At 35.3% G+C, this 24,565-nt stretch overlaps 1 protein-coding gene across 1 annotated transcript in view; it reads left to right on the top strand.

Annotated features, from left to right (window-relative positions):
- The window catches only part of COL4A5 (collagen type IV alpha 5 chain), a 156,253-nt gene that overhangs the window by 76,761 nt on the left and 54,927 nt on the right, over positions 1–24,565 (top strand). Inside the window, exons 4-18 of the mRNA XM_054695879.1 lie at positions 935–979; positions 4,208–4,252; positions 4,338–4,400; positions 9,332–9,385; positions 9,797–9,823; positions 10,967–11,047; positions 12,077–12,139; positions 15,150–15,185; positions 15,275–15,316; positions 15,469–15,561; positions 17,482–17,535; positions 17,627–17,683; positions 19,345–19,389; positions 20,909–20,962; positions 22,541–22,582. Coding sequence (XP_054551854.1) covers positions 935–979; positions 4,208–4,252; positions 4,338–4,400; positions 9,332–9,385; positions 9,797–9,823; positions 10,967–11,047; positions 12,077–12,139; positions 15,150–15,185; positions 15,275–15,316; positions 15,469–15,561; positions 17,482–17,535; positions 17,627–17,683; positions 19,345–19,389; positions 20,909–20,962; positions 22,541–22,582 — 801 coding nt within the window. The remainder of the gene's footprint in view (positions 1–934; positions 980–4,207; positions 4,253–4,337; positions 4,401–9,331; positions 9,386–9,796; positions 9,824–10,966; positions 11,048–12,076; positions 12,140–15,149; positions 15,186–15,274; positions 15,317–15,468; positions 15,562–17,481; positions 17,536–17,626; positions 17,684–19,344; positions 19,390–20,908; positions 20,963–22,540; positions 22,583–24,565) is intronic.

Genomic DNA, 24,565 nt, shown 5'->3' with positions numbered 1-24,565 from the left:
TATAAGTTTCAGGTGTACAGCATTATAAAATCACAGTTCTATACATCATGAAAATGCTCACTACAAAAACACTAGTTTCTACCCATCACCGTGCAATTTATACATTTTGCCCTCCCCTCACTCTCTTCACCTCTGGTAACCACCAGTCTGTTATCTGTATGTATGAGTTTCTTTTTGTTTTGTTTTGTTTTTATAGTCTGTATGTGAGTGAAATGATGTTGTTGTCTTACTCCAGCTGACTTATTTCATGTATCATAATACCATCAGGGTTCGTCTGTGTTGTCACAAATGAAGATTTCATCTTTCATGCCTGGATAATATTCTATTCTGTGTGTGTATGTGAGCGCGCATGCACACACGTGTGTGTATCCCACACCTTTATGCAGTATTCTGTCAATGGGCAGTTATATTGTTTCCATGTTGTAAACATTGCTGCAGTTAACATAGTGGTTCATATGTCTTGTCCAATTAATGTCTTCATATTCTTAAGTTAAATATCCAGAAGTAGGATTTTAATGTTACAGCAACAACATTGCTTGGATTGCTGGATCATATGGTAGTTCTATTTTTAATTTTTTGAGGAATCTCCATACTGTTTTCCATAGTGGCTGTACCAATTTGCGTTGTTATCAGAAGTGTGTGAGGTTTCCCTTTTCTAGACATCTACTCTGATACTTGTTATTTCTTGCCTTTTTGATGATATCCATTCTGACAGGAATGCAGTTATATCTTTTGCTTTTCATTTTCCTAATAATTAGTGATCTATTCATGTGCTGGTGAAAAAGTTCTTTCCTATTTTTTATTATAATTTGCCTTGGTGCTTTTAGTCTCAACACAATGTTTCTTCCTCAGGTGCGTGAGTTCCTCGCTACCTTTCACAATTTTAAGTCTGTTATTTTGAAGGAAAAATAACTAAAAATGTTGTATTTTTCAGGGCAATGATGGAATTCCAGGGCCACCGGGACCAAAAGGGATCAGAGTAAGTGATATTTGCTGAATATCAAATGCTTTGTTGATTGACGGAAAAAGCAAATGAAGCTTTATGAAACTACTGGAAAAGAATCATATTGAAATGCAAAAAGAAAAATTCAGTCTTTAAAAAGTTAAATTTCAGAGTTGTTATATGTCTCCAGTTAAGTTTTCTTTAGTATTGCAACAGTTATCTTTATATATCCAGATGTCTATTTAAATTAATATAAGATTTTAAAGTAGCTTACAGTTAAAAATATGAAAGTACTAAATTCTAACATTTTTTCAATTTATTAAAAATGTGTATCATACAAGTGGTTTGAACCACAACTGCGAATCAGTGTAATCATCTCAGTTCTTTGGGGTTCAGAGGTCTGATCGCGTTAGACTATGTATACTCCCAGTGTACCAAGCACACATATTATAAATTTTTTGTGTATCTTAAAGAGAATAAGTGTCAGAAGCAATGATTTAAACCACTATGTTAAAAAATAGCCACTTTGGGGAGAATATATCATTTTCTTAGTTCTAAGATGTATGATTTGTCAAGTTTTAATATTCTGGAAATCAGGATGTGTCTCAAAATTGAAGTGCACATTTATTTATTTATTTATTTGTTTGTTTGTTTGTTCATTTGTTTTGTTTATACATGCACTGGGTACAGTCAGAAGCGCGGGAGGGTGAGAGAATTCACCAGAGCCAGAGCGGGGAGCAGAACAGGCAGAAGGACCGAAGTACACTGCTGAGGGGAGCAGCGGGTGGCAGGAGAAGTCTGCGCACCATGTGGGACCCTCCTCTGGTGGCCGGGGAGCAGCCGGGAATCGAACCGGCGCCGCAGAGGCTGCGGGCAGCTTCGCAACCCAGCGCTCTACCGCTGCGCCACCGGGGAGGCCCCTGAAGTGCACATTTAATGTAATTTTTCTAAAAGCTTTTAGGTTGACATTATCTTTCAGTGTGTTTTAGAATTGGGAGGAAACTGTAATTTAAAAATAGTACTGACTTGGAAAACCATGCTTGACTTTTCTGAGTTTCTTCATTTGTAAATCACAGAGTTAACAACAGAATCTCTAGCATTGCTTTTAGCTCTAAAATTCTGTTCATAGATGAAACCTCTTAATTTGAATATGAAATATTTGGGTGGTGACATAGCATGTTTATGTCTGTGGCAATGATGATCACACATTCTGATCCTTTGATTTCCAGAAATATTGTAGATGTACAAATTTTACATAAATATCAAAACATAATTTGCTGGGGTTTTTATTAACATGTACCTTGCCTTGTGTGCTACTATATACTTTAATGGATAGTGTCCTGAAAAAGCAGGGAAGAAATTAAAACCCTTGGATTATTTTAGCACACATTTTATTTTTCTGTAACAAATGGATATCAATATACTAGTAAAGATGTTCATAATAATCATAATATATCTCCTAATAATGATAGCTACCATTATCTATGTCCTAAGCATGTACACATCAAAAAGAACTATCCATTCCATTCTATCAATTTCAATTTCAAACTATCTGGAAATACATAAATAATTCATGTCCCTAATCTAGAACTTCAGAAATGCTTAGAGATAGGTGGCCTGATAGTTCCTCCAGCCTCTGGATTCAACTCAAGGGAAACTCTTGACATTAAGATTTTAAAAGGTTTATTATTATGAAAATTTTAAGCATACACAAATAAACAGAAAATATAGTGTAATGGACCTTCATGAACCCATCACTCAACTTGAAAAATTATTATTTTGACAAATTTGTTTCATCTATATCTTGCCACTTATTTTGGGGGGGAACATTTTAAAGTCAATCCCTCATATCATTCATTTCCCTAATGAATCCTTCAGTACGCTTCTCTAACTGATATACACATAATTGCTATACCATTGTTACACCTCAGAAAACTAGCAATAACTTTTCAATACACTCCAAAAGTCAGTCCATATTCAGATTTCCTCCCTTGTCTCAAAGATATCTTTTTATAATTGATTTGATTTATTCAACCAGTATCCAAGCAAGTTCTACATGTTAATTGCATTTGATTCCTATGTTTAAACTTCTTTTATGATGTCCTTAGAGAAACTGGGTCATTTTTATTGTACTACATTCCAAATTCTGGGTCTGGATGATTGTTTCTTCATGATGTCATTTAAATTGCTTCTCCGGGGACCTCCCCTGGTGGCGCAGGTGGTTGAGCGCAGTGCTCTGAAGCTGTCGGCAGCCTCTGCAGCGCCGGTTCGATCCCAGCCGGCTGGCGAGATCCCACATGGCACCGCAGACCTCTCCTGTCAGGCCCACTGCTCCCCTCAGCAGTGTATTTCGTCAGTCTGCCTGTTCTGTTCCCTGCTCTGTCTCTGGTGAAGCCTCTCACCCTCCCACGCATCTGGCCTGTACCCAGGTTCTTGCATAAATAAATAAATATTAAAAAAATATAAATAGCTTCTCCGTTCCTCATATATCCTGCAAATTGAAGGTTGCCTTGGAAGAGGTAGTAGAAAGTTTTCTGGGGGTACAGAAGATGCTGTATACTTAATGTTTGCATGTTTTATTGTAAGCAAATTATACTGCAATGGATTTAAATAAAAATAGAAAATGAGTACTTCATAGGTAATGCTGTGTACTTACTATTGAATTAAATCATAAAACACAATGTCTGTCTCAAATAAAATGAGCGTGACTGATTCTGCCATCAAAATGTCCCCATCAACTTTACCTAATAATTTTGTATCCACTGGTGATCATTGTCCAGATCCATTATTTCATTCAGAGTAGTAAGGTGACTTTAAAAATTCTATCAAATCTGTTAGCTACAATTCTAACTTATCATTTGTAGTTGTAATAGGTAATTCGTTGCTTCACCAGCAACTTCAATTGATGATCAAGGAAGGTTTTTAAAAATTTTTTATTATTGTAAACACAAAAAATTTATGTATTTTAATCATTTGTAGTCATTATTCTTTTTAAGCCTAAATTATCACATCTTTGATCTATGGAAGCCTATTCAAGGTGGCTCCTGTTTTGTGTCCTTTTGACAAACTATTGATCTTTGATAACTACCTAACTTTCTGACACAACTAGATGGTTTGGGCTCATCTTTTACATTTCCTTTCCAGATCTGCAGTTGGCCAAGTTTCTGATTCCAGGTTCTTTTTAATGAAAAATGTGATTTAGTTGTGATAGTCTGAATATAGGGGTTTTCAGCTTTGGTTCAATGCATTTATTTCTTCTTACAGGGTCCTCCTGGACTTCCTGGATTTCCAGGGACACCAGGTCTTCCTGTAAGTAGGATTTGGCTTCTTATTTTAATTTCCCTTAAAAAGTCATCTAAGACATACGATACATGTGTTGTATCCATTTTTAAAGGGAATGCCTGGCCATGATGGGGCTCCAGGACCACAAGGTATCCCTGGATGCAATGGAACCAAGGTAAGATTTCTTCTACTTAATTTTAGGCAATATATTTGATAATGGTGATATTATAGTATATACATGAAAGCAATAGAGTTTTTACCTCCAATACAGGTCATTATGACCCTTACCCACAGCAACAACAATAAAATGTTTATTCTGGATTTGTGGGGCTTGCTTGTGTTCTTCATTTCAGCTGAACAATCTTTTTTTTTAAATATATTTTACATCATTGTTCATTTTTGTGCAATGTATGCTTTCTCTCAGGTGTAGTCCTTGTAAAATTCCCACCACCAATTCACCCATGCACCATCACCATAATATTGGTCCCTCTCCCTCCCACTCCCCTGCAGAATGTCTCTGATTTATAGTTGCTGTCAATTTTGTTTGTTTATTTATTTTTTATTATTTCATTGGTCCCTTATTTGGTTCCCTTATTTTCCTCCTATAACTGAAACCATCCAATATTTTTCTTTTTCCTTCTGGCTTATTTCACTGAGCACAGTCCCTTCCAGCTCCATCCATGTTGCTGCAAATAGCATGAGTTTATCTTTTTGGATTGCTGAGTAGTATTCCATTGTGTATATATACCACATCTTGATCCAGTCATCTATTTTGGGGTATTTGGGTTGTTTCCATAGCTTATTTATTGTAAATAGTGCTGCAATAAACATAGGGGTGCAGGTATCCTTTTGAATTAATATTTTTGTGTTCTTTGGGTAGATTCCTAGGAGTGAAATTGCTGGGTCATATGGTAGATCCATTTTTAGTAGTGCAAGGAACCTCAAAACAGCTCTCCATAGTGGTTGTACCAGTTTGCAGTCCCACCAGCAGTAGTGTAGGAGAGTTCCTTTTTCACCACATCCCTGCGAACATTTGTTGTTACTAGTTTTTTTTTAATATGTGCTATATGTGTTATATTTGTAGAAGGTGGTATCTCATTGTGGTTTTGATTTGCATTTCCCTGATTATAAGTGATGTTCAACATATTTTTTTAAAGATTTATTTATTTATTTATTTATTTATTTATTTATTTATTTATTTATACAAGAACTGGGGTATAGGCCTTATTTGCGGGAGCGTGAGAGGATTCACCAGAGACAGAGCGGGGAGCAGAACAGGCAGACTGACGAAGTACACTGCTGAGGGGAGCAGCGGGCACGACAGGAGAATTCTGCCGTGCAATGTGGGACCCTCGCTGGCCAGCCAGGGTCGAACCAGCACTGCAGAGGCTGTGGATAGCTTCACAGCGCTGCGCTTAACCGCTTGCGCCACCAGGGGAGGCCCTGATATTGAAATTTTTTCATATACTTGTTGGCCATTTGCATTTCCTCTTTTTAGCTTTTTAGCTCTTTTCAGCTCTTCTGCCCATTTTTTGACTGGTTTGTTTACTTTGTTGTTGTTGTTTCTTTTTTTAGTCATGTGAGCTCTTTGTAGATCTTTGTGATCAGTCACTTATCAGTTGTATGGACTGCAAAAATTTTCTCCCAATCAGTGGGGTGTCTCTTGTTTTGGTTAATGTCTCTTTTGCTGTACAGAAGCTTTTTAGTTTGATGTAATCCCAGCTGTTTATCTTTTCCTTCACTTTTTTGCTTGGGGAATGAGTCTTTAAAGATGTTACTGAGATGTAGGTCATGTAGTGTTTTGCCTATATTTTCTTCTATATATTTTATGGTTGCAGGTCTTATGTTCAATTCTGTTATCCATTTTGAGTTACTTTTTGTGCATGGTGTGAGGTAGTAGTCTAGTTTCATTCTTTTGCATGTGTTGGTCCAGTTTTCCCAGCACCATTTATTAAACAAACTTTCTTTGCTCCATTGCATAGTCTTTGCTCCTTTGTCAAAGATTAGTTGTCCGTATATGTGTGGCTTTATTTCTGAGCTTTCTATTTGGTTCCATTGTCTATGTGTCTGTTTTTGTTCTAGTACCATGCTGTTTTAGTTAGTATAGCTTTGTACTATAGTTTGAAGACTGAGAGTGTGATACCTCCATTCTCCTTTGTTTTAGTCAGTAAAGCTTTGACTATGCTAGGTTTTTTGTGGCTCCATATGAATTTCATCAGTATTTGTTTTATTTCTTTGAAGAATATCATTGAGATTTTTATGGGGAGTGCATTGAATCTGTAAATTGCTTCAGTAGGGTGACCATTTTGATAATGCTAATTCTTCCAATCTATGAGCAGGGGATGTTTTCCATTTCTTTGTGTAGGACACTCACCTCCTTGGTTAAGTTTATTCCCAGGTATTTTGATTTTTTGTGTTTAAATTGTAAATGGGATGATTTTCCTTATTTCTTCTTCTTCAGATTGTTTGCATATAGGATGGCTACTGATTTTTGTATGTTTATTTTGTATCCTGCCACTTTACTAAACTGGTTTATTATTTTAATTAGTTTTTCTGTTGAGTTTTTAGGAGTCACTATTTAAATTATCATATTGCCTGAAAATAGTGATAGTTTTGCTTCTTCTTTCCCTACTTGGATTCATTGTATGTCTTTCTCTTGTCTTATTACTCTGGCTAGGACTTCCAGTATTATATTGAAAAGCACTGGTGAGAGTGGACATCCTTGTCTTGTTCCTGATCTTAAAAGAAAGGCTTTCAGCTTTTCACCACTGAGAATAATATTGGCTGTGGGTTTTTCATATATACTTTTATCATGTTAAGGTATGTTCCTGCTATCCTGAGAATTTCCAGGGCCTTCATCATAAATGGATGTTGAACTTTGTCGAATGCTTTCTCAGCATCTATTGATATGATCATATGGTTTTTATTTTTCTTTTTGTTGATGTGTTGGATTGCATTAACTGATTTTCAGATGTTGAACCATCTTTGTGCCCTTGGAATAAATCCCCCTTAGTTGCGGTGTATTATCCTTTTGATGCATTGTTGGATTCTGTTGGCTAGGATTTTATTGATGATTTTTACATCAGTGTTCATTAAGGAGACTGACCTGTAGTTTTCTCTTTTTGTGTTATCTTTGTTTGGTTTTGGTATTAGTACAATGTTGGCTTCATAAAATGTATTTGGTAGTATACCTTCTTTCTTAATTTTTTTAAAGATAGGCACTAGTTCATTTCTGAATGTTTGGGAGAATTCATTTGTGAAGCTGTCTGGTCCTGGGCTTTTGTTTTGGGGGAGGGTTTTGATTATTATTTCAATTTCACTGCTTGTAATTGGTCTATTTAGGAGTACTAGTTCTTCTTTATTTAGCTTTGGATGATTATATAGTTCTAAGAATTTGTCCATATCTTCTAGATTGTTGAACTTGTTTGCATATAAATGTTGATAGTAATCTGTGATTATTCCTTTGATTTTTACTGTCTGTTGTAATTTCTCCTCTTTTATTTATGATCCTATTGATTTGTGTTTTCTCTTGTTTTTTTCTTTGCATGTCAAAGTGGGCTACATTCTTGTGCCTGTTTTGGTTATTTGTTATTTGCCAAAGTTTTAAATTTTAAAACCAAATATATCTATGATGAGTGTAGTATGCTATATGGTTAAGAAATATTTCTTCTTCTTCTTTTTTTTTTTTGTAAAACAGCACCTTAGCAACTCTTACAATTTGTTTGTTTTTGCAGGCCCCCAATTATGTAAGCAACAATTTTAAATGAATTTATTATGTATACTTTAAGATTATATGGTTTGTTTTATGTCTGACTGTGTAGCAAATAGAATGAAACCTTGAGATGGAGCCAGAATATATGGGTTTTTCTGTTTTCTGCCTTCTAAACTTGATGTTCAGGACCTCCCTGGTGGTGCAGTGGGTTGAGCACAGCGCTGTGAAGCTGTCCGCAGCCTCTACAGCACGGGTTCGATTCCTGGCTGGCCAGGGAGATTCCCACATGGCGCAGCAGACCTCTCCTGTTGTGCCTGCTGCTCCCCTCAGCAGTGCTTTCTGTCTGTCTGCCTGTTCTGCTCCCCATTCTCTCTGCTGAATCCTCTCACCCTCCCACGCCTCTGGCCTGTACCCCAGCTATTGTATAAATAAAAAGTAAATATTTAAATATTGCAATGAGGACTTTTCTCCCTCTTATAAAAAAAATAAACTTGATGTTCAGATCACTTTTTTATCTCCAGATGCACTTTTCTATGTGTAAATAGTAGTAGAGGGAAGGGTGTTGGATAATACCCTTAAAGGCATACAGCTGTAATAAATTTATTCTTTCTACCTGTGACAAGAGTGTTTCTAGAATTGTTATGGCATTTAGGTACTTGGGGTACATTGGGGTTCTTCTCCAACAATTTTATCTTTTTTTTTTCAAACCAAATGTCCGTATTAGTACTTTACAATAGTGAGTGAGAAAAATTGGGTACCTGGAAAACATAATGACCTGCAATTGTTAGAACTATTGTTATTGTTGTTCTCTTGGTGTTATTAATGGTGTTCTTTCTTACCATCTTTTCCTCTTTACAAAAATAATTTGAAATAGTTTACAATAAAAGAAAAGTGCAATAACAGTTAAAATAAGAATCTGTATCATATATGGTCAGAAAATAGAGGCAAATCATTAACTATTAAATGTGATGATGGTCAGGAATCTGTGATATGATTGTCTCAAAATGGATTTCTTAGAAGAAAATGACCAAGGCAGAAAATATATGGTGATGTTACATGGGTGAATTGGTGGTGGGAATTTCACAGGGACTATACTGGAGATGTTAAAGCATACATTGAATAAAAATGAAGAATGATGTAAAAAATATATAAAACAATAAAAAAAATTCAAAAAAGAAAATATATTTTCCTTTATTCTGATTCGTGTTGACAAGTAGAGACAAAAGTATCTTGGAAGGTGAAATACATATGGATAGTTGATATTGAAACAATTGGAAAGTTAAGGCTAATGAATTTAAGGTAATTTTCATAACTTTTTTCAATAGTCATTGTTTGATGGTATAGTTTTGCTTTTTATCTTGTTCCTTCATGCTCTTTATTTTAACTCCTTCTAGGGAGACCGTGGATTTCCAGGCAGTCCCGGTTTTCCTGGTTTACAGGGTCCTCCAGTAAGTTCTAAAATTTGTGATTATAATGAACACAGGAATCACAAGAAGAAACAAAAGTGTTGAAAGTGAACACAATGCCTTTATGTGGATCAAAGTAGTGCCTTTTAAATACTAAACTAAAGGACACAATTTTTTAAAGAAGTTGGTAATATAGCTCTCTGCTGGATAAAAGCAAGGATTCTATGGTTATATATATATATATATATATATATATAATACACACACATATAATCTCTAAGTATATATATAATTTCTAAATATATATATATATATATATAATCTGTAATTATCCTAAGATACATTCCACTAGAATATCCTATATTCATCTATTCAGTTTGGACTATATTTGAAAAACATTGTGTTTTTTTGCTTGATCCCCTCATAAAAAATTACTTTTCTTTTTAATAATAGGGACCTCCTGGGATCCCAGGTATGAAGGTAAGTATTTCATACTGAGAAGGTAAAAATTTTGAATAAAACATTTGGAAAGCCTGCAACTTCAAACAGATAATGACTCTGACTTCTGTCTTAAAGCTGATACTTGTAGAAGTTGTGCAGGTACACATTTACAAGCTCTCCTTTGTTCACATACGTCAGTCTTCATCTTACTACATTTTTGTACTGTTGACCCATCTGTTCACTCTAGAAATACCTTTAAAAACCTAAATCAATAATTTGGTTTCTCTTTTTTATATACTCTCAAGAGCTTCCCAACTGCTTCTAAGATAAACTCTACATTCTTTTCCAAGACCTGTAAGACCTGTGTGTTCTTATCCTGCTTACACTCTCGGCCTCATATTTAAGCCACATTCCACTACTGATCACACAGGTCTGCATTGTTTGAATATGCCAGACTCTTCCTTTTGAGCCCTTTGTATAAGCTATTTACACTTTCAAACATTATTCTCCCATTTTCAGGTGGTCAACTTCTTTAGATCTCAGCCTCAATATTACCTTCACAGATTGCCCTTCTTTGTCTAACAAAACTAATTTCCTCCACTTTTTTCAAAAATTTATTTGACCTAAGATATTGTATAAATTTCAGATGTACATGTTAATTTTATATATTATCTGATTGCCACTGTAGCAATAATTTACACTGCTATCACATCACATAGTTATCATTTATTTTTTGTCTTCCATGATTTCTTTATCATGTACGATGTGGTTTTTCTTCATAATCCTTAACAGAAAATTTTGTAATCTTATATATTTATATATTATGATCTGCATTTTCCCAGTGTGTTGTTACTGCCATGAGAACAGAGCCTTGTTACATTCTTCACTGTGGAGTATCTTGAGCCTAACACCATTCTTGGGAAATATTAATATTTAATTTTGCTTTTTAAATGAATGAGTAGCTAAAAAGGCTTTTAATAAATTGACTTACTTCAGTGTACTCTGGCCACTTCCTCATTTTCCTTTAAAGGGTAAATTTGTTCATGTTAATTACTGAGATTAATTACTAATCTTCCAGGATGTTTATGCGACATATTGGATTCTCAGATCATTTTTCACGATCTTGCCAGTTTTCATGTATCATAACTGTTACTTACAACTTCCATTTATGGTTTATTTTAGGGAGAACCAGGTAGTATAATTATGTCATCACTGCCAGGACCAAAGGGTAATACAGGATATCCAGGTCCTCCCGGAATACAAGTAAGCATCCAGTGGTTTTCTTCATTTTTGTATTGCTTCACTTTTTATTATATTGAAATCATATCACAGGAACACTTTTTTCTCTCTAGATTTTAATACCCTCTATTTTTGTTTATAGAAATTATTATCTGAAATATGGTAGATATTGCATGTACCTTGTACTTGATAATAAAAGCAATCTGGACCGGAGTGAATTTTAAGAAGCATTGCTTTATTCTTTTATCTTTCTGTCAAGTTTTCTTGGAAATTTTATTTTGGGATTAGGTAGAAGAAATAGGCTTCTATATTCTTAATCTTGTACCATGGGGATCAGTAAAGTGGTAGAAGTCGTACTGGTAATTGTAAGTGGTCTGATTAAAAATAGAAATTATATATCTCCCATTTAAGATATTAAAATGTGTCATTTGAAACACTATCAGTTATATATAATATCTGAACATATTTTGAAGACTGCAAGAATGATATTTATGCATGGTTGAGCATCAAATATAATTTTAAGGAAGGAGTTATAATAGCCTGTAGATAACTTGCACAGGGATAGCAATAACCTTTGAGTATTTATAGATTATGAGGTCAATTTCTTAAGGTTTATATTTTGCAAGGATTGATCCATTTGTCAAAAGCAAAAATTAGTGTTTTGTAGTACTTGATTACTGAGTTGCAATGTCATTATCTCTCTTCTCATTTTGTACTTGGCATCACCCCCTATTTGTCCTTCTGTACTCTCAATCATGTCCTTCATTTTTTATAACATTTTATTATGTAATATTTGAAAATAACACAGAATACATGTAAAATATATGTATGTTATGAAGCATAACTACCAAATGAACACCTATGAACCCCAAACAAACTTTAACATCTAGAATATTACAAATAATTTTCAATCAACCTGTGGTTTCTTTGGCAGTTCTATCTTACTGTATTCTCCCAAGATATAATTATCATCCTGAGTTTTCCATCATTCATAAAAATAGTTTTATTACATGGGCATATGTCTTATCCTTTTCTTTATTTCCTTTATAACAGGGTCCATCTGGTCCCACTGGTGTACCAGGACCAATTGGTCCCCCAGGACCACCAGGTTTGATGGTAAACTTTGTTCTGTAATTTCACTTCTCCCTTTCTTTTGATTTCTTTCTCACGAAATATTTATAAATTGTTGAAAGTATAATGTAATTTCAGTGTTTATATTCTATAATTTTCTTATTTACAGGAGATTTTTACAATGTTATGGTAAAATATGTATGTGTCAAGTAATAGCTTCATTTTACAGATGGAAAGAGTAAGGTATACAAAAGAAAAATTTTAAATAAATTATTTAAAACAAAATAATTATTTTGTTTTTTACCTCTTGATTTGTCAGTGTTGAAATCAATTCTGGCCATCTCATGAAGTTTCTAAGGCAGTTCTCTAGTCATCTGAGGAAACCTGTCTCTTTAAATTGCTGTTTTCTGTTTAAGAGGCACAAAAACATAGATTCACAAAAAATATCTGCTCTTATTTCTTAGGGGCCTGTGACAAAACAGCAGGATTGGTGTGGGTAGTATATTAGTCTGCCATGGGATAAAGATTTGTATAAACCAGGAGAGAAGCAAAAACTTTGAAAGACCCAGAATTTTCAAATAGTTCTATTACTTTATTACCTCTGGGATCACTCATATTTCCTATTCTAATAAATTGTAAGTAGTTTTACTTCTGAAATACTTAGATTTCATTCAAGTCATGTTTTGGACCCAGAACTTTGCTGTTGTCTTCTTAAAATGGCAAGAAAATTGTACTTCACTCAAAGCAATTTCTTGTGTGCCACTCTATCTCTCATTTACCATATCTTTAAGTGACAGTTTTCATTATACCTTTACAGATTGTACATTTTTGCTTGTGACAATTTCTCCTCTATTCTTAAGTGAAGGAAATAACATTTGGTAAATACTGGAGGAATCTACCAGAAAAGATCGCAATTTTTTGGGAGGGGTTTAGAAAACCCTTTTGTTTTAGTTATAGATGCCCAGCAAAGTATGAATCTAGACTACAGCACTTTTTCCTAACATTGTTGTTACAACATTGGTATATCTTAGGTGTGTTGTTAGACCTTGAATTTTCTTTTTTCTTTTTTTTTTTATAGAGGCATGTTTTATTTATTTGTTTGTTTGTTTGTTTGTTTGTTTATACATGCACTGGGTACAGTCAGAAGTGCGGGAGGGTGAGAGAATTCACCAGAGCCCGAGAGGGGAGCAGAGCAGGCAGAAGGACCGAAATACACTGCTGAGGGGAGCAGCGGGCGGCAGGAGAGGTCTGCGCGCCATGTAGAACCCTCCTCAGGTGGCCGGGGAGCAGCCGGGGATCGAACCGGCGCCGCAGATCGCAACCCAGTGCTCAACCGCTGCGCCACCGGGGAGGCCCGACCTTGAATTTTCTTAACCCTTGTGGCCACATAACTGATTTATTATATATATACTTCCTTTCAATTAATCACCTGATTCAACAGATAAAGCAGTCTTAGAAAATGCCACTTCTAGGTATCTACCCAAAGCACACAAAAACAATAATTCCAAAGGAAACCTGCACTCTTATGTTTATAGCAGCACTATTTATAATAGCCAGGATATGGAAAGAACCTAAGTGCTCAAAAATAGATGAGTGGATCAAGATGTGGTATATATAGACCATGGAGTACTACTCAGTGATATAAACTCATGCCATTTGCATCAACATGGATGGAGTTGAAAGGGATTATACCAAGCAAAATAAACCAGGAAGAGAAAGACAAGTACTAGCTGGTATCACTTATTTGTGGAATATAGAGAAACCAAACAAAGGGTCAGTTAAAGCCAAACTAACAACAAACCCAGAAAACTGAATATAAAACTAAGACTACCATGGGCCTCCCTGGTGGCACAGGGAGTTAAGTCTCAGCACTGTGAAGCTATCCGCAGCCACTGCAGCACAAGGTCGATCCCCAGACAGAGAGCTAACCCACATGGCGCCTCAAACCTCTCCTGTCTCGCCCGCTGCTCCCCTCAGCAGTGTATTTCAGTCTGTCTCTGGTGAATCCTCTCACCCCCACCCCTGTACCTCTGGGCCTACACCCCAGCTCTTGTATGAATAATAAAAATAAAATAAATCTTTAAAAAAAAAAAGCAAAAAAACTGAGACTACCAGAGGTTGGGGGTTGGGGGGCGGTGAGAGCACAATGATTTCTCCTAAGGTTTCCTAAGTTTCTCCTAAGGGGAGAAATCCTGTATTGTCAAAATATTAACAAGGATGTAAAACAATAGTACTTAATTTTAAAAAAGAAGTAAAGAGGGCCTCTCTGGTGGCATAAGGGGTTAAGCACTGCACTGTGAAGCAATCCACAGCTTCTGCAGCATGAGTTCAATCCCCGGCTGGCCAGAGAGCAACCCACATGGCGATGCAGACCTCTCCTGTCTCGCCCACTGCTCCCCTCAGCAGCATGTTTCAGTCAGCCTGCCTGTTTTGTTCCCCACTCTCTCTCTGGTGAATCCTCTCACCTCCCCACCACATCTTTGGCCTGCCCCAGCTCTTGTATGCATAAATAAATAAATCTTTAAAAAAAAAAGTAAAGACATGCCAGGGTACACTGTGTAAGTAAATAGGTCCATTGGGCAGACAGATACCTATTTGTCTTTTCAAACGTTGAAACATTCTCAAATATACAGAGGCAGATTTCATGAAAGGAAAACTAGATTAAAAAAAAAAACATTTTTTTTAAAACTAGGGTGCTAATTGCCAAATGGTACCTAAATTTATAATTCAAATATGAGAAATTTTATATATGTTTGTTGAATTGAACTTCGTGTCAATTTTGGCACTTTTTGCATTGATTATCTTAGCCCTCTACCTTTACCCACACTCTGCCATTTTCCTCCTGCCTATTTGTATCTTGTTGCCCAAAATTTTCACATTCACTTAGTTTGTATTAATCAATTCAAATGTGTTTCTCTGATTACAAAGCAATGAACGAAAGCAAGAAAGTATTATTTGAAGGGACTTTTCAGTGCCCACTTTTTAATGGAATCAGATAGTTTTTCATAAGCATATTAATATAACATTTTTCCTATTCTGTTTCTTATTGTCCTAGGGCCCTCCTGGTCCACCAGGACTTCCAGGACCAAAGGTAATTTTATCTTTCTTTACATCTATTCTTTGGCATGAATTCCTTTTGCTATTGTCAATGAGATTTTAAACTGAAACCTCTCTCTTCAGGGTAATATGGGCTTAAATTTCCAGGGACCCAAGGGCGAAAAGGTAAGTAAAAAAACCAAAGTTGATTATTCAACCATCAGCTTTCCTTTTCATATTCATTTGAATTTCTTTTTCCTTCTTTCAGCTGACATAGTTTTCATGCTGTTTGTCTGTGTAAATAATATAATGTCACTTTTTATTTGTCTTGCAAACAGGGTGAACAAGGTCTTCAGGGCCCTCCTGGACCACCTGGGCAAATCAGTGAACAGAAAAGACCAATTGATGTGGAGTTTCAGAAAGGAGATCAGGTGAGTATGTGGAGAGAAAATCAATGAAAATCTTGGTATGAGTAGCATTCCATTAAAATGCATTGGAAGCTAGAATGTGATTATATGTTAATATACATTAAAAATAACAAAGATTTGAGATAATTTATTTTTAAAAAGAGTTTTATTGAGTTATAATTTATATACCATATAATTCACTCATTTACAGTGTACAGTTCCATTATTTTAGTATATTCATTGGGTGTAAAAACCATCACTACAATCTTATTTTGGGAACATTCTCATCAGCCCCTTCCTAAAGCCCCATACCTTTAGTTGTCATTTCCCATTTTTCCCCAAGCTCTCCAGCCCTAGGCAACCAATAATCTACTTTTTGACTCTGTACATTTACCTATTCTGTATATTTATTATAAGTGAGATCATACAATACCTAGTTATCTTTGTCTGGCTTCTTTTACTTAATATATTTTCAAGTTCATCCATGTTATGTCAAGTATCAGTACTTAATTTTTTATGACTGAATAATACTCCTTTGTGTATATATTATTCCATATTTTGTTTATCCATTCATCAGTTGATGTAGATTTGAATGGTTTTCATTTCTGGCTATTATGAATAATGCATTTGTGTCCAAAATTGGATCAATGTAAGATAGTCATTGACTTTGATGACTGTGTTCTCTACATTTCACTGATATGCCAGGAGAAAAAAGGTGTTGCTCTATAAGCCCTTATTGTACTTAAAAATAGTTATCTGGGGCCTCCCTTGGTGGCACAGCAGTTGAGCGCTGGGTTGCAAGGCTGCCCGCAGTTTCTGCAGTGCCAGTTCGATCCCAGGCCACCGGCGAGGGTCCCACAAAAAAACAAACCAAAAAAATAACTAAAAAAAGTTATCTGATACCTTGATTATACTAAGGTATATGAGGCAATCAACAGTGTATACATTATTATTTCATTTAAATACTCATAAGAGGACCTCCCTGGTGGCACAAGGGGTTAAGACACACCCTACGAGGCTATCCCCAGGCACTGCAGCATGAGTTCAATTCCCAGCTGGCCAGAGAGCTACCCACATCGCGCAGCAGACCTCTCCTGACTTGCCTGCTGTTCCCCTCAGCAGTGTATTTCAGTGAATCTGCCTCTTCTGCTCCCTACTCTGTCTCTGGTGAATCCTCACCCCCTCATACCTCTGGCCTGTACCCCAGTACAAGTGGCAAGTGGCAATGTTTCATATTTTTTTATCGTTGGACAATATTCCATTATATATACACATTATGTGTACATATGTATATGTATACACATATACATATATAGATGTATACACACACACACACAGAGCATCTTCTTTACCCTGTCATCCATCAGTGGACATTTAAATTGTTTCTTTATCTTATTTATTGTATGCATAAATAAATCTTAAAAAAAATACTTATAAGAAAGTTAAGAATAAAGGAGAAATTGTACTGAAACTCTTTTATCAATATGGATTGAACCATTTCATTTTCTGTCCAAATGTCTATGTGTACTGGGGTACAGACCAGAGGCATGGGGGGGGGCTGAAAGGATTCACCAGAGACAGTGGGGAACAGAACAGGCAGACTGACCAAACACACTGCCGAGGGGAGCAGAGGGCGAGACAGGAGAGATCTGCTGTGCCATATGGACAGCTCCCCAGCCGGCGGGGTATTGAACTCATGCTGCAGAGGCTACGGACAGCTCCATAGCGCTGTGCCCAACCCCTTGTGCCACTGGGGAGGCCCAGTGTTCTCTTATTATTTACCATAAAATTGGCTTGTACATGCACTAGAAAATGAAGTAAAAAAGATGGCTCTTGTTCTTTTGCCCAGTGGATTTCAACTTTGAATTAGAAACATCCCATTATCTTTTACTATGCTACATGAGTCTACATAACATTGCTTTCCCTTCTGCTACTACTGCATAGGGGCTTCCTGGTGACCGAGGGCCTCCTGGACCTCCAGGGATACGTGGTCCTCCAGTAAGTAACCTAAAATGCTTCCATATCATTTAATATAAGTTCGTATTGATACACAGTACTCCATGATACAAAATTATTTTTGCGTGTACAGGGTCTTCCAGGTTGTGTGAAAGGTGAAAAGGGTGAGCAAGGAGAACCGGGCAAAAGAGTAAGTGTTATAACTACTAATATTCTTTGCAAAAAATTTTTGTCTTTTTATCTTTATTGAAATAATATTGGTTGACAACACTGTATAAGTTTTAGGATTACAACTTCACACATCTTCAAATGTATATTTATCCCACCATGCCCACCATCAAATTTCTAACTCACTGCTAACATCTCCCTGTTCCTCCCACCCTCCATTTCCTTCACCTCTTGTAGCCACCATTTTGTTGTCAGACTGAGGTTTATTTTGTCTTGTTTAATTCATTTCTTTATATCCCACATATAAGTGAAATCATCTAATATTTGTCTTTATGGGTTTTTTTGACTTATTTTGCTTAGCATGATCCCCTCAAGTTCCATCCATGTTGTGGCAAGTGGCAATATTTCATATTTTTTTTATCGTTGGACAATATTCCATTATATATACACATTATGTGTACATATGTATATGTATACACATATACATACATAGATGTGTATACACACACACACACACACACACACACACAGCATCTTCTTTACCCTGTCATCCATCAGTGGACATTTAAATTGTTTCTTTATCTTATTTATTTTGATAGTGCTACAGTGAACATAGCGGTACATGTATCTTTTTGAATTGGTGTTTTTATATTTGTTGGGTAGAAAACTAGAAATGGAATTGCTGGATCATATGGCAGATTTATTTTTAATCTTTTAAGGAACTTCTATACTGTTTTCCATAGAGGCTGTACCAGTTTACATTTCCACCAACAGTGTAGGTAGTCCTTACCAGCATTTTTTGTGTCTTTTTTATATAGTCTATTCTCACACGTGTGAGGTGATATTTCATTGTGGTTTTTATTTGTATATCGCTAATAATAAGTGATGATGAGCATTTATTTTCATGTGCCTGTTGGGCATCGGTATGTCTTTGAGAAGTGAGTGTTCAAATCTTTTGCCCATTTTTTTGGCTGGGTTATTTGTTTTGTGTTGTTGAATTATATGAGTTCTTTATATATCTTGGATATTAATCCATTGTCAAATGGGTGTGTTTCAAATATCCTTTCTCAATTAGTATGACTTTTCTTTTTTGTGGTGGTTTCTTTCACTGTACATAAGTGTTCTGGTTTGATGTAGTCCCGTTTATTTTTGCTTTTGTTTCCCTTATCATTGGAATCGAGTCCCCAAAGACATCACTGAAGCCAATGTCACAGAATGTTTTGCCTATGTTTTCTTCTATGTAGTTTATGGTTTGAAAGTCTTTCATCTAAGTCTTTAGTATATTTGAAATTAATTTCTGTATATGGTAGGAGATAGTACCTAATTTCATTATTTTGCAGGTACCTGTCAAGTTTTTCCAACACTATTTCTTGAAGACTTTTCCTTTCTCCATTGTATGCTCTCCATTGTATGCAGAGAGAGCATACAATTTTAATTAATTTCCTTTGTTGTAAATTAAACTCACATATATGCAAAATAATTAAGTGTAAATGTGAGTGTGTGTTATTTTATCTTTTCCTCCTTAATTCTAGTTTCATTGACTTGAAATTTCATGACTGACATACTCATATTTGTCTATTAGAATATTTAAATCTAAGAAGTCTATTTAATATAGTCCAAAACAAGAATAAAGTACTTCCTAAACAATAAATTTATATACTTACATTTCTTTGAATACTGTAGGGTAAACCAGGAAAAGATGGAGAGAATGGCCAACCAGGAATTCCAGTGAGTAACCTCTCCCCTAACCTGCCAAATTGGCAATATTTGTACATTGGTGGTAGAAAAATGGGATGGCAAAAAGAGATTTGGTTTTAGAAATCATTTAAATGAATGTAAATTATGTTTCCTTTCACTTTCAACTATAAATTTGAAATTTCTCTGCTTTTAAGTCAGATTTATTGATATATATTTGTATACAGTAAAATGAACCACTTTTAATATACAGTTCTGTGTATTTTGATAAATGTATAACTACTTCCACAATCAATGAGCAGTTCCATCACCCTTAAAAGTTCCCTCATGCTTTTTGTATCCTTTTCCCTGCTACCAGCCCATCACTAGCAACAACCGATCATTTCTCTATGCCTATAATATTGCCTATTCTAAAGTGTCCTATAAATTGTGTCATATTTTATAAAGCCTTTTGAATCAGTATTCTTTCATTTAGTACAATACATTGTACTGTAAATTATTAGTCCATTTCTTTGTATTTCCATGTAGCTTTTTATTGTATTGATGCATCAAGGTTCATTTTATCATCCATTGAAGGATATTTTGGCTTTTTCTGATTTGGGCCATATATTAAAATTGCTATAAACATTCATATATAATTTTTGTGTGTCAACACAAGTTTTTTTCAGTAAAAATATTGACAGGTAATTCTAATTACTACGAAACAAGAAGGAAATAAAATCATGTGAGTCCAGGAAGTCCAGGAACACTATTTCAAGTGGACCCAGTGCCAAGAGTATGCATGTTAAAAGAAGTTTTCAAGGGCAAGTAGAAAATTAGATGAAATATAGATTATAAACCAAAGGAAAGGAATAATTCTTAATAAGATTGAAAGTTGGAAGTAATATAATCAGATAAACTAGTTTCAATGTGATTTTGCTAACAGTCCTCAATTTAAAAACTAAATTCATAAATAACTTAAACATATGAGATGGGATGAGGAGAGGTAAATTAGGACTTTGCTTTCTGGCTTCTTTTGGAACGATTGGTCTTTGTTTCATGATTTAGGCAGTCATGTTGTTCAATAATTGCCAATTGCCTCTGATTGTTTTCCACAGATAGCCTGGGGAATTGGCTTTTCTCTGTATTTTGAGAACTCAAGTCAGGTCAAATAAAGATAGTCTTGCAAGTGAGATCTCTTTGGGAACCAACATCCTGGTCAAATAATGATAATTATCTGGGAGTGGGGCTTTGAAGAACCCCTAACCTGTACTTTCTCTTTCTTTTTAACTGTTGCTGGTTTTAAACTTAATTGTGAACTGCTAGTTTTCAAAGCTACTGAGGAGCTGAGGAAGGGTGATAGAAATAGAGCAAGTTAAAATGCTGCAAAGCTCTGTATTCTTACCAATATTCAGCCCCCTTTTTTCAGCAAGAGGCTCCTTGGTTAATTTTCCAGAGTTCTAAAAGAATTGGCTGATTATTTTTGCCCATGTTCTTGTTTTTATGGAGAAGAGGATTTTGGGGATAATTGTTCCACCAAGTACCTGATGTCACTATCTTCTGTGTTTTAAAGGGTTTGCCTGGTGATCCTGGTTACCCTGGTGAACCAGGAAAGGATGGAGAAAAGGTAAGAATTTTAATATTGTGAAATGACTGGTTTTATTTTAGTTAACATAACTTTTTTTCCTCTCCCTATTTTGCATTATAAAGGAAAAAGTTACAAATAACTAGCTTTTATGTTCAGAATATACTTTTGTCCATATTTTGGTATTGCTCCCTTCTCTTTAGTACCACTTCCTCGGTATTTCCATTCATTATCCTAAATCATAGTTCATGCGGTAAAAATACATGAAGAGTTGTTTAATGTTAGCATTTCCATTGTGACAGGTTGGTGCCTTTACCTTGAGCATTTATCAGCAAAACTTTTGTTGTCTAGAAAAAGGATTTAGCATTATTTTAGTGAGGTCCCAATACAAAAAAGACGTATAGCTGTGAATTTAGAATATCTCCACTATGCATTTCCATTCTCTATACAATTGTTGTCTGGAAGTCTTGTCTTTTTTTTCTCATTCGGATATGCACTGACTGAAAAATGTATTTACTTACCCATTTTAAAGTAAAAGTGACTTTGAAAGAATGTACGGAGCTCACAATTCCCCTATTTATATATATATATATATATATATATATATATACGTATAATATAAATATATATTTATAGTAGATCACAATATATCCAGTTTCCTAGTCTCCCTGGTCTCTAATTATTCATATGAAAACCAAAACTGAAAAACTTTGTTTTGCAGGTAAAGAGGGAACTGTGTTACAAACTGGATGTGCCAAGGGCATATAATTTAATAGTGTTTTTTTTCCTAAACTAGATCCAAGTTCTAGCTTGATGTAAGAGTGTGTACAGTTAAAATAAAGGAAGATAACAAATACTCAGAGAATAAGATTTTTCTTTAATTTAAATAAAGTTAAAAGACAGAATCACTCCTTCAACTAGAAGGAGTTTACAGTGAGAAGAAAGGTGTCTATGAACAAATCTAGAATGAGAACAGAGTTGTAAGAGATATATCTAACTTTGGTCTTGGCTAATAGAGTAGCAGTTAAATTCTGTGTTCTTCATTCTGTTGCAGTTGCTGGTTAAGGGTAACTGTTTTACCTGAATTTGTCTTTTATTAGCTTTTAAGAGCAAACCCACAAAAGCAATTATAATTTATTTGCTGTTCCCAATGACAGTTTAAGTCCATGAGCTCTAAAATATATGTCCCTAATGGAAATGACACTAAATGTATATGGCCTTGACAAGTTTTATGAAAAGGAACATGTGTATATGTAAAAAATGTAATGGTTTTAATTGATTCCAGGTACCAGTTTTTTATTCAGCATCCTCTTTATAGAGTATTCACAGAAAATAGAATCTTAGAATCAAAGGACAACATGGCTCGAAATACCTTAGAAGCCTGGTCTGTATGTAAGGTAGAGACTTTAACTGATCAAGAATGTATAGTTCATAAATCTGAGACAATATCACAGGCCTTCTTAGACTTAGCCCAGTACTCTTATTATATCATGTTATAGTTCTCTTTTATATATTTTATTATGAATATCAGGGTCTTTGTGAAACTATAGCTTTTGATTAAATTGATGCTTTCATGTGATTCTTATTATCCTATTTTGTAATTGTAATTGTATTTAACAGGGCCAAAAAGGTGACATTGGCCCAAGAGGGCCCCCTGGACTTGTAAGTTAATTTTTTATTAATGCATTTTCATTTTGTGCTTTAATTATATACCCCATACATTTTCCTTATAGAACACAAAATTCAAATAATTATCATTTTCTATTGGATACTCTTTACATCTAAAATTTTTACTGAAGTTGACCTCAAAGTATTTGTATTACTCCTCCATGGTAAAGATCCAAAGTATAGCATTGGGTTGTTTTGCCTCATGATTGTCAAATCATTTCTCAAGAAACCAGCAGGTGGTGCAAGTGTTGCTTACAAAGGTTCAATAAAAGAAACTATTGGGGAACTAGGGATTGGTCCTTTCCCCTGCAGATCTTAGGAGAAGGATGGGTTTGGTCGTAATAGGTTTTCTCAATTTGTAATTGTCTGATTCACACTTCTTTCTTTCCTGAGTGTGTGCTTTCTAGGGGCTCTTAATAGTAAATGTAGGAAACTGTTCTATGAAAGAATAATTGGAGGGTTACAGATTTTCTGTCATGTTTGCATCTACCATGACATTTAAGTTAAAATCTCAATCTTGGTAAGAATAATATGTCATTGCTGAGGTTTGACATACTAGTTTTTCATTGGTTAAAATTTAGTGAGGGTCTTGACTTTAGACTACACTGAAGCCACAAAAGTGGGAGTGCCATAAAACCCTGTATGTGCAGCCATATGAATAGCGTTAATTCTTAGTACTGTACTGTCTCGTGAGGATATATTTAAAGAAGATCATAGATGTTTTTTACTTTTATTTTAAAATGAGAACTTCATTTTTCGAACAATTTTTTTATAAAATTCCATGATAAAATTTTGATTAGTATCAGAAGAAATTGAAATTTTGAGAGTGAAATCCTACCTAGAAGATTACTTTCCCTTTTGAACCTCTATCTCAATTCTAGGTACCACAACTTTCAGTCTCCTTTTGTCTGAATATTTTTATATCTAATAAAACCAGCATGAATTATCACACTTTGCCTGTTAGGTGTTGATTTTTACCTAACACTGACAGTTTCTTAAATCTAAATCTTGTTTACCTTTATGGGTCTATGAGGTGAATTTCTTTATATTTTGATTACTTGGTATGAAATTCTTTAAACGCTGCGGTTCTAAGAAGACAGAATGGGAATGATTAGTTGATTTTAATCAAGAAAGACTTCTCAGGGGCCTCCCCGGTGGCGCAGCGGTAGAGCGCTGGGTTGCGAAGCTGCCCGCGGCCTCTGCGGCGCCGGTTCAATCCCCGGCTGCTCCCCTGCCACCGGAGGAGGGTCCCACATGGCGCGCAGACCTCTCCTGCCGCCCGCTGCTCCCCTCAGCAGTGTACTTAGGTCCTTCTGCCTGCTCTGCTCCCCGCTCTGGGTCTGGTGAATTCTCTCACCCTCCCGTGCTTCTGACTGTACCCAGTGCATGTATAAACAAAACAAACAAACAAGCAAACAAATAAATAAATAAAAACATGCCTCTATTAAAAAAAAAAAAAGAAAGCTAATATTCTGTAGTCCAGATTTAAAAAAAAAAAAAGAAAGAAAGACTTCTCAGAAAAAATGAGTTTTCTCTCTTTTTAGAGGAAAAAAGAAATATAGGTTGACAAAAGGAAAGATTGGGGAAGGCATTATAGATGTTTGGAAAGGCATATTCAAAGGCAAAGAGAAGAGTGTGTAAATTGCATCAAGTGGTTATAATCAGACAGATCTCACTCTCCTAAAAATTCATTGCTACAAATAACAGGAGGTGAAATGAAAATGGGTAAGAGAGGTTTTAGAAATGAGAAGTAATTTAATAGAGTCCAGGGTTAAAAGTAGTATCATATATAGTAAGAAGTAGAGAACAATTTTTAGTCCTTAAACAGGATCAGTAACACAGAAAATTGTTTTTTGAGGAAGCATATCCTAGCAGATCTGGATTCTAAGGGACAAGCTCAGAGATACTTCTGTTAGTCCATATATGAGGTTAGGATAGTAACTGTTACAATAGGAAATGGGACAAATTGCAGAACAT

Source organism: Talpa occidentalis, unplaced genomic scaffold (assembly GCF_014898055.3).
Source record: "Talpa occidentalis isolate TD23 unplaced genomic scaffold, MPIMG_talOcc4v2.1 talOcc4.15, whole genome shotgun sequence".
In the NCBI taxonomy this organism is placed as follows: Eukaryota; Metazoa; Chordata; class Mammalia; order Eulipotyphla; family Talpidae; genus Talpa; species Talpa occidentalis.
This window is presented reverse-complemented; position numbering and strand designations above follow the sequence as displayed.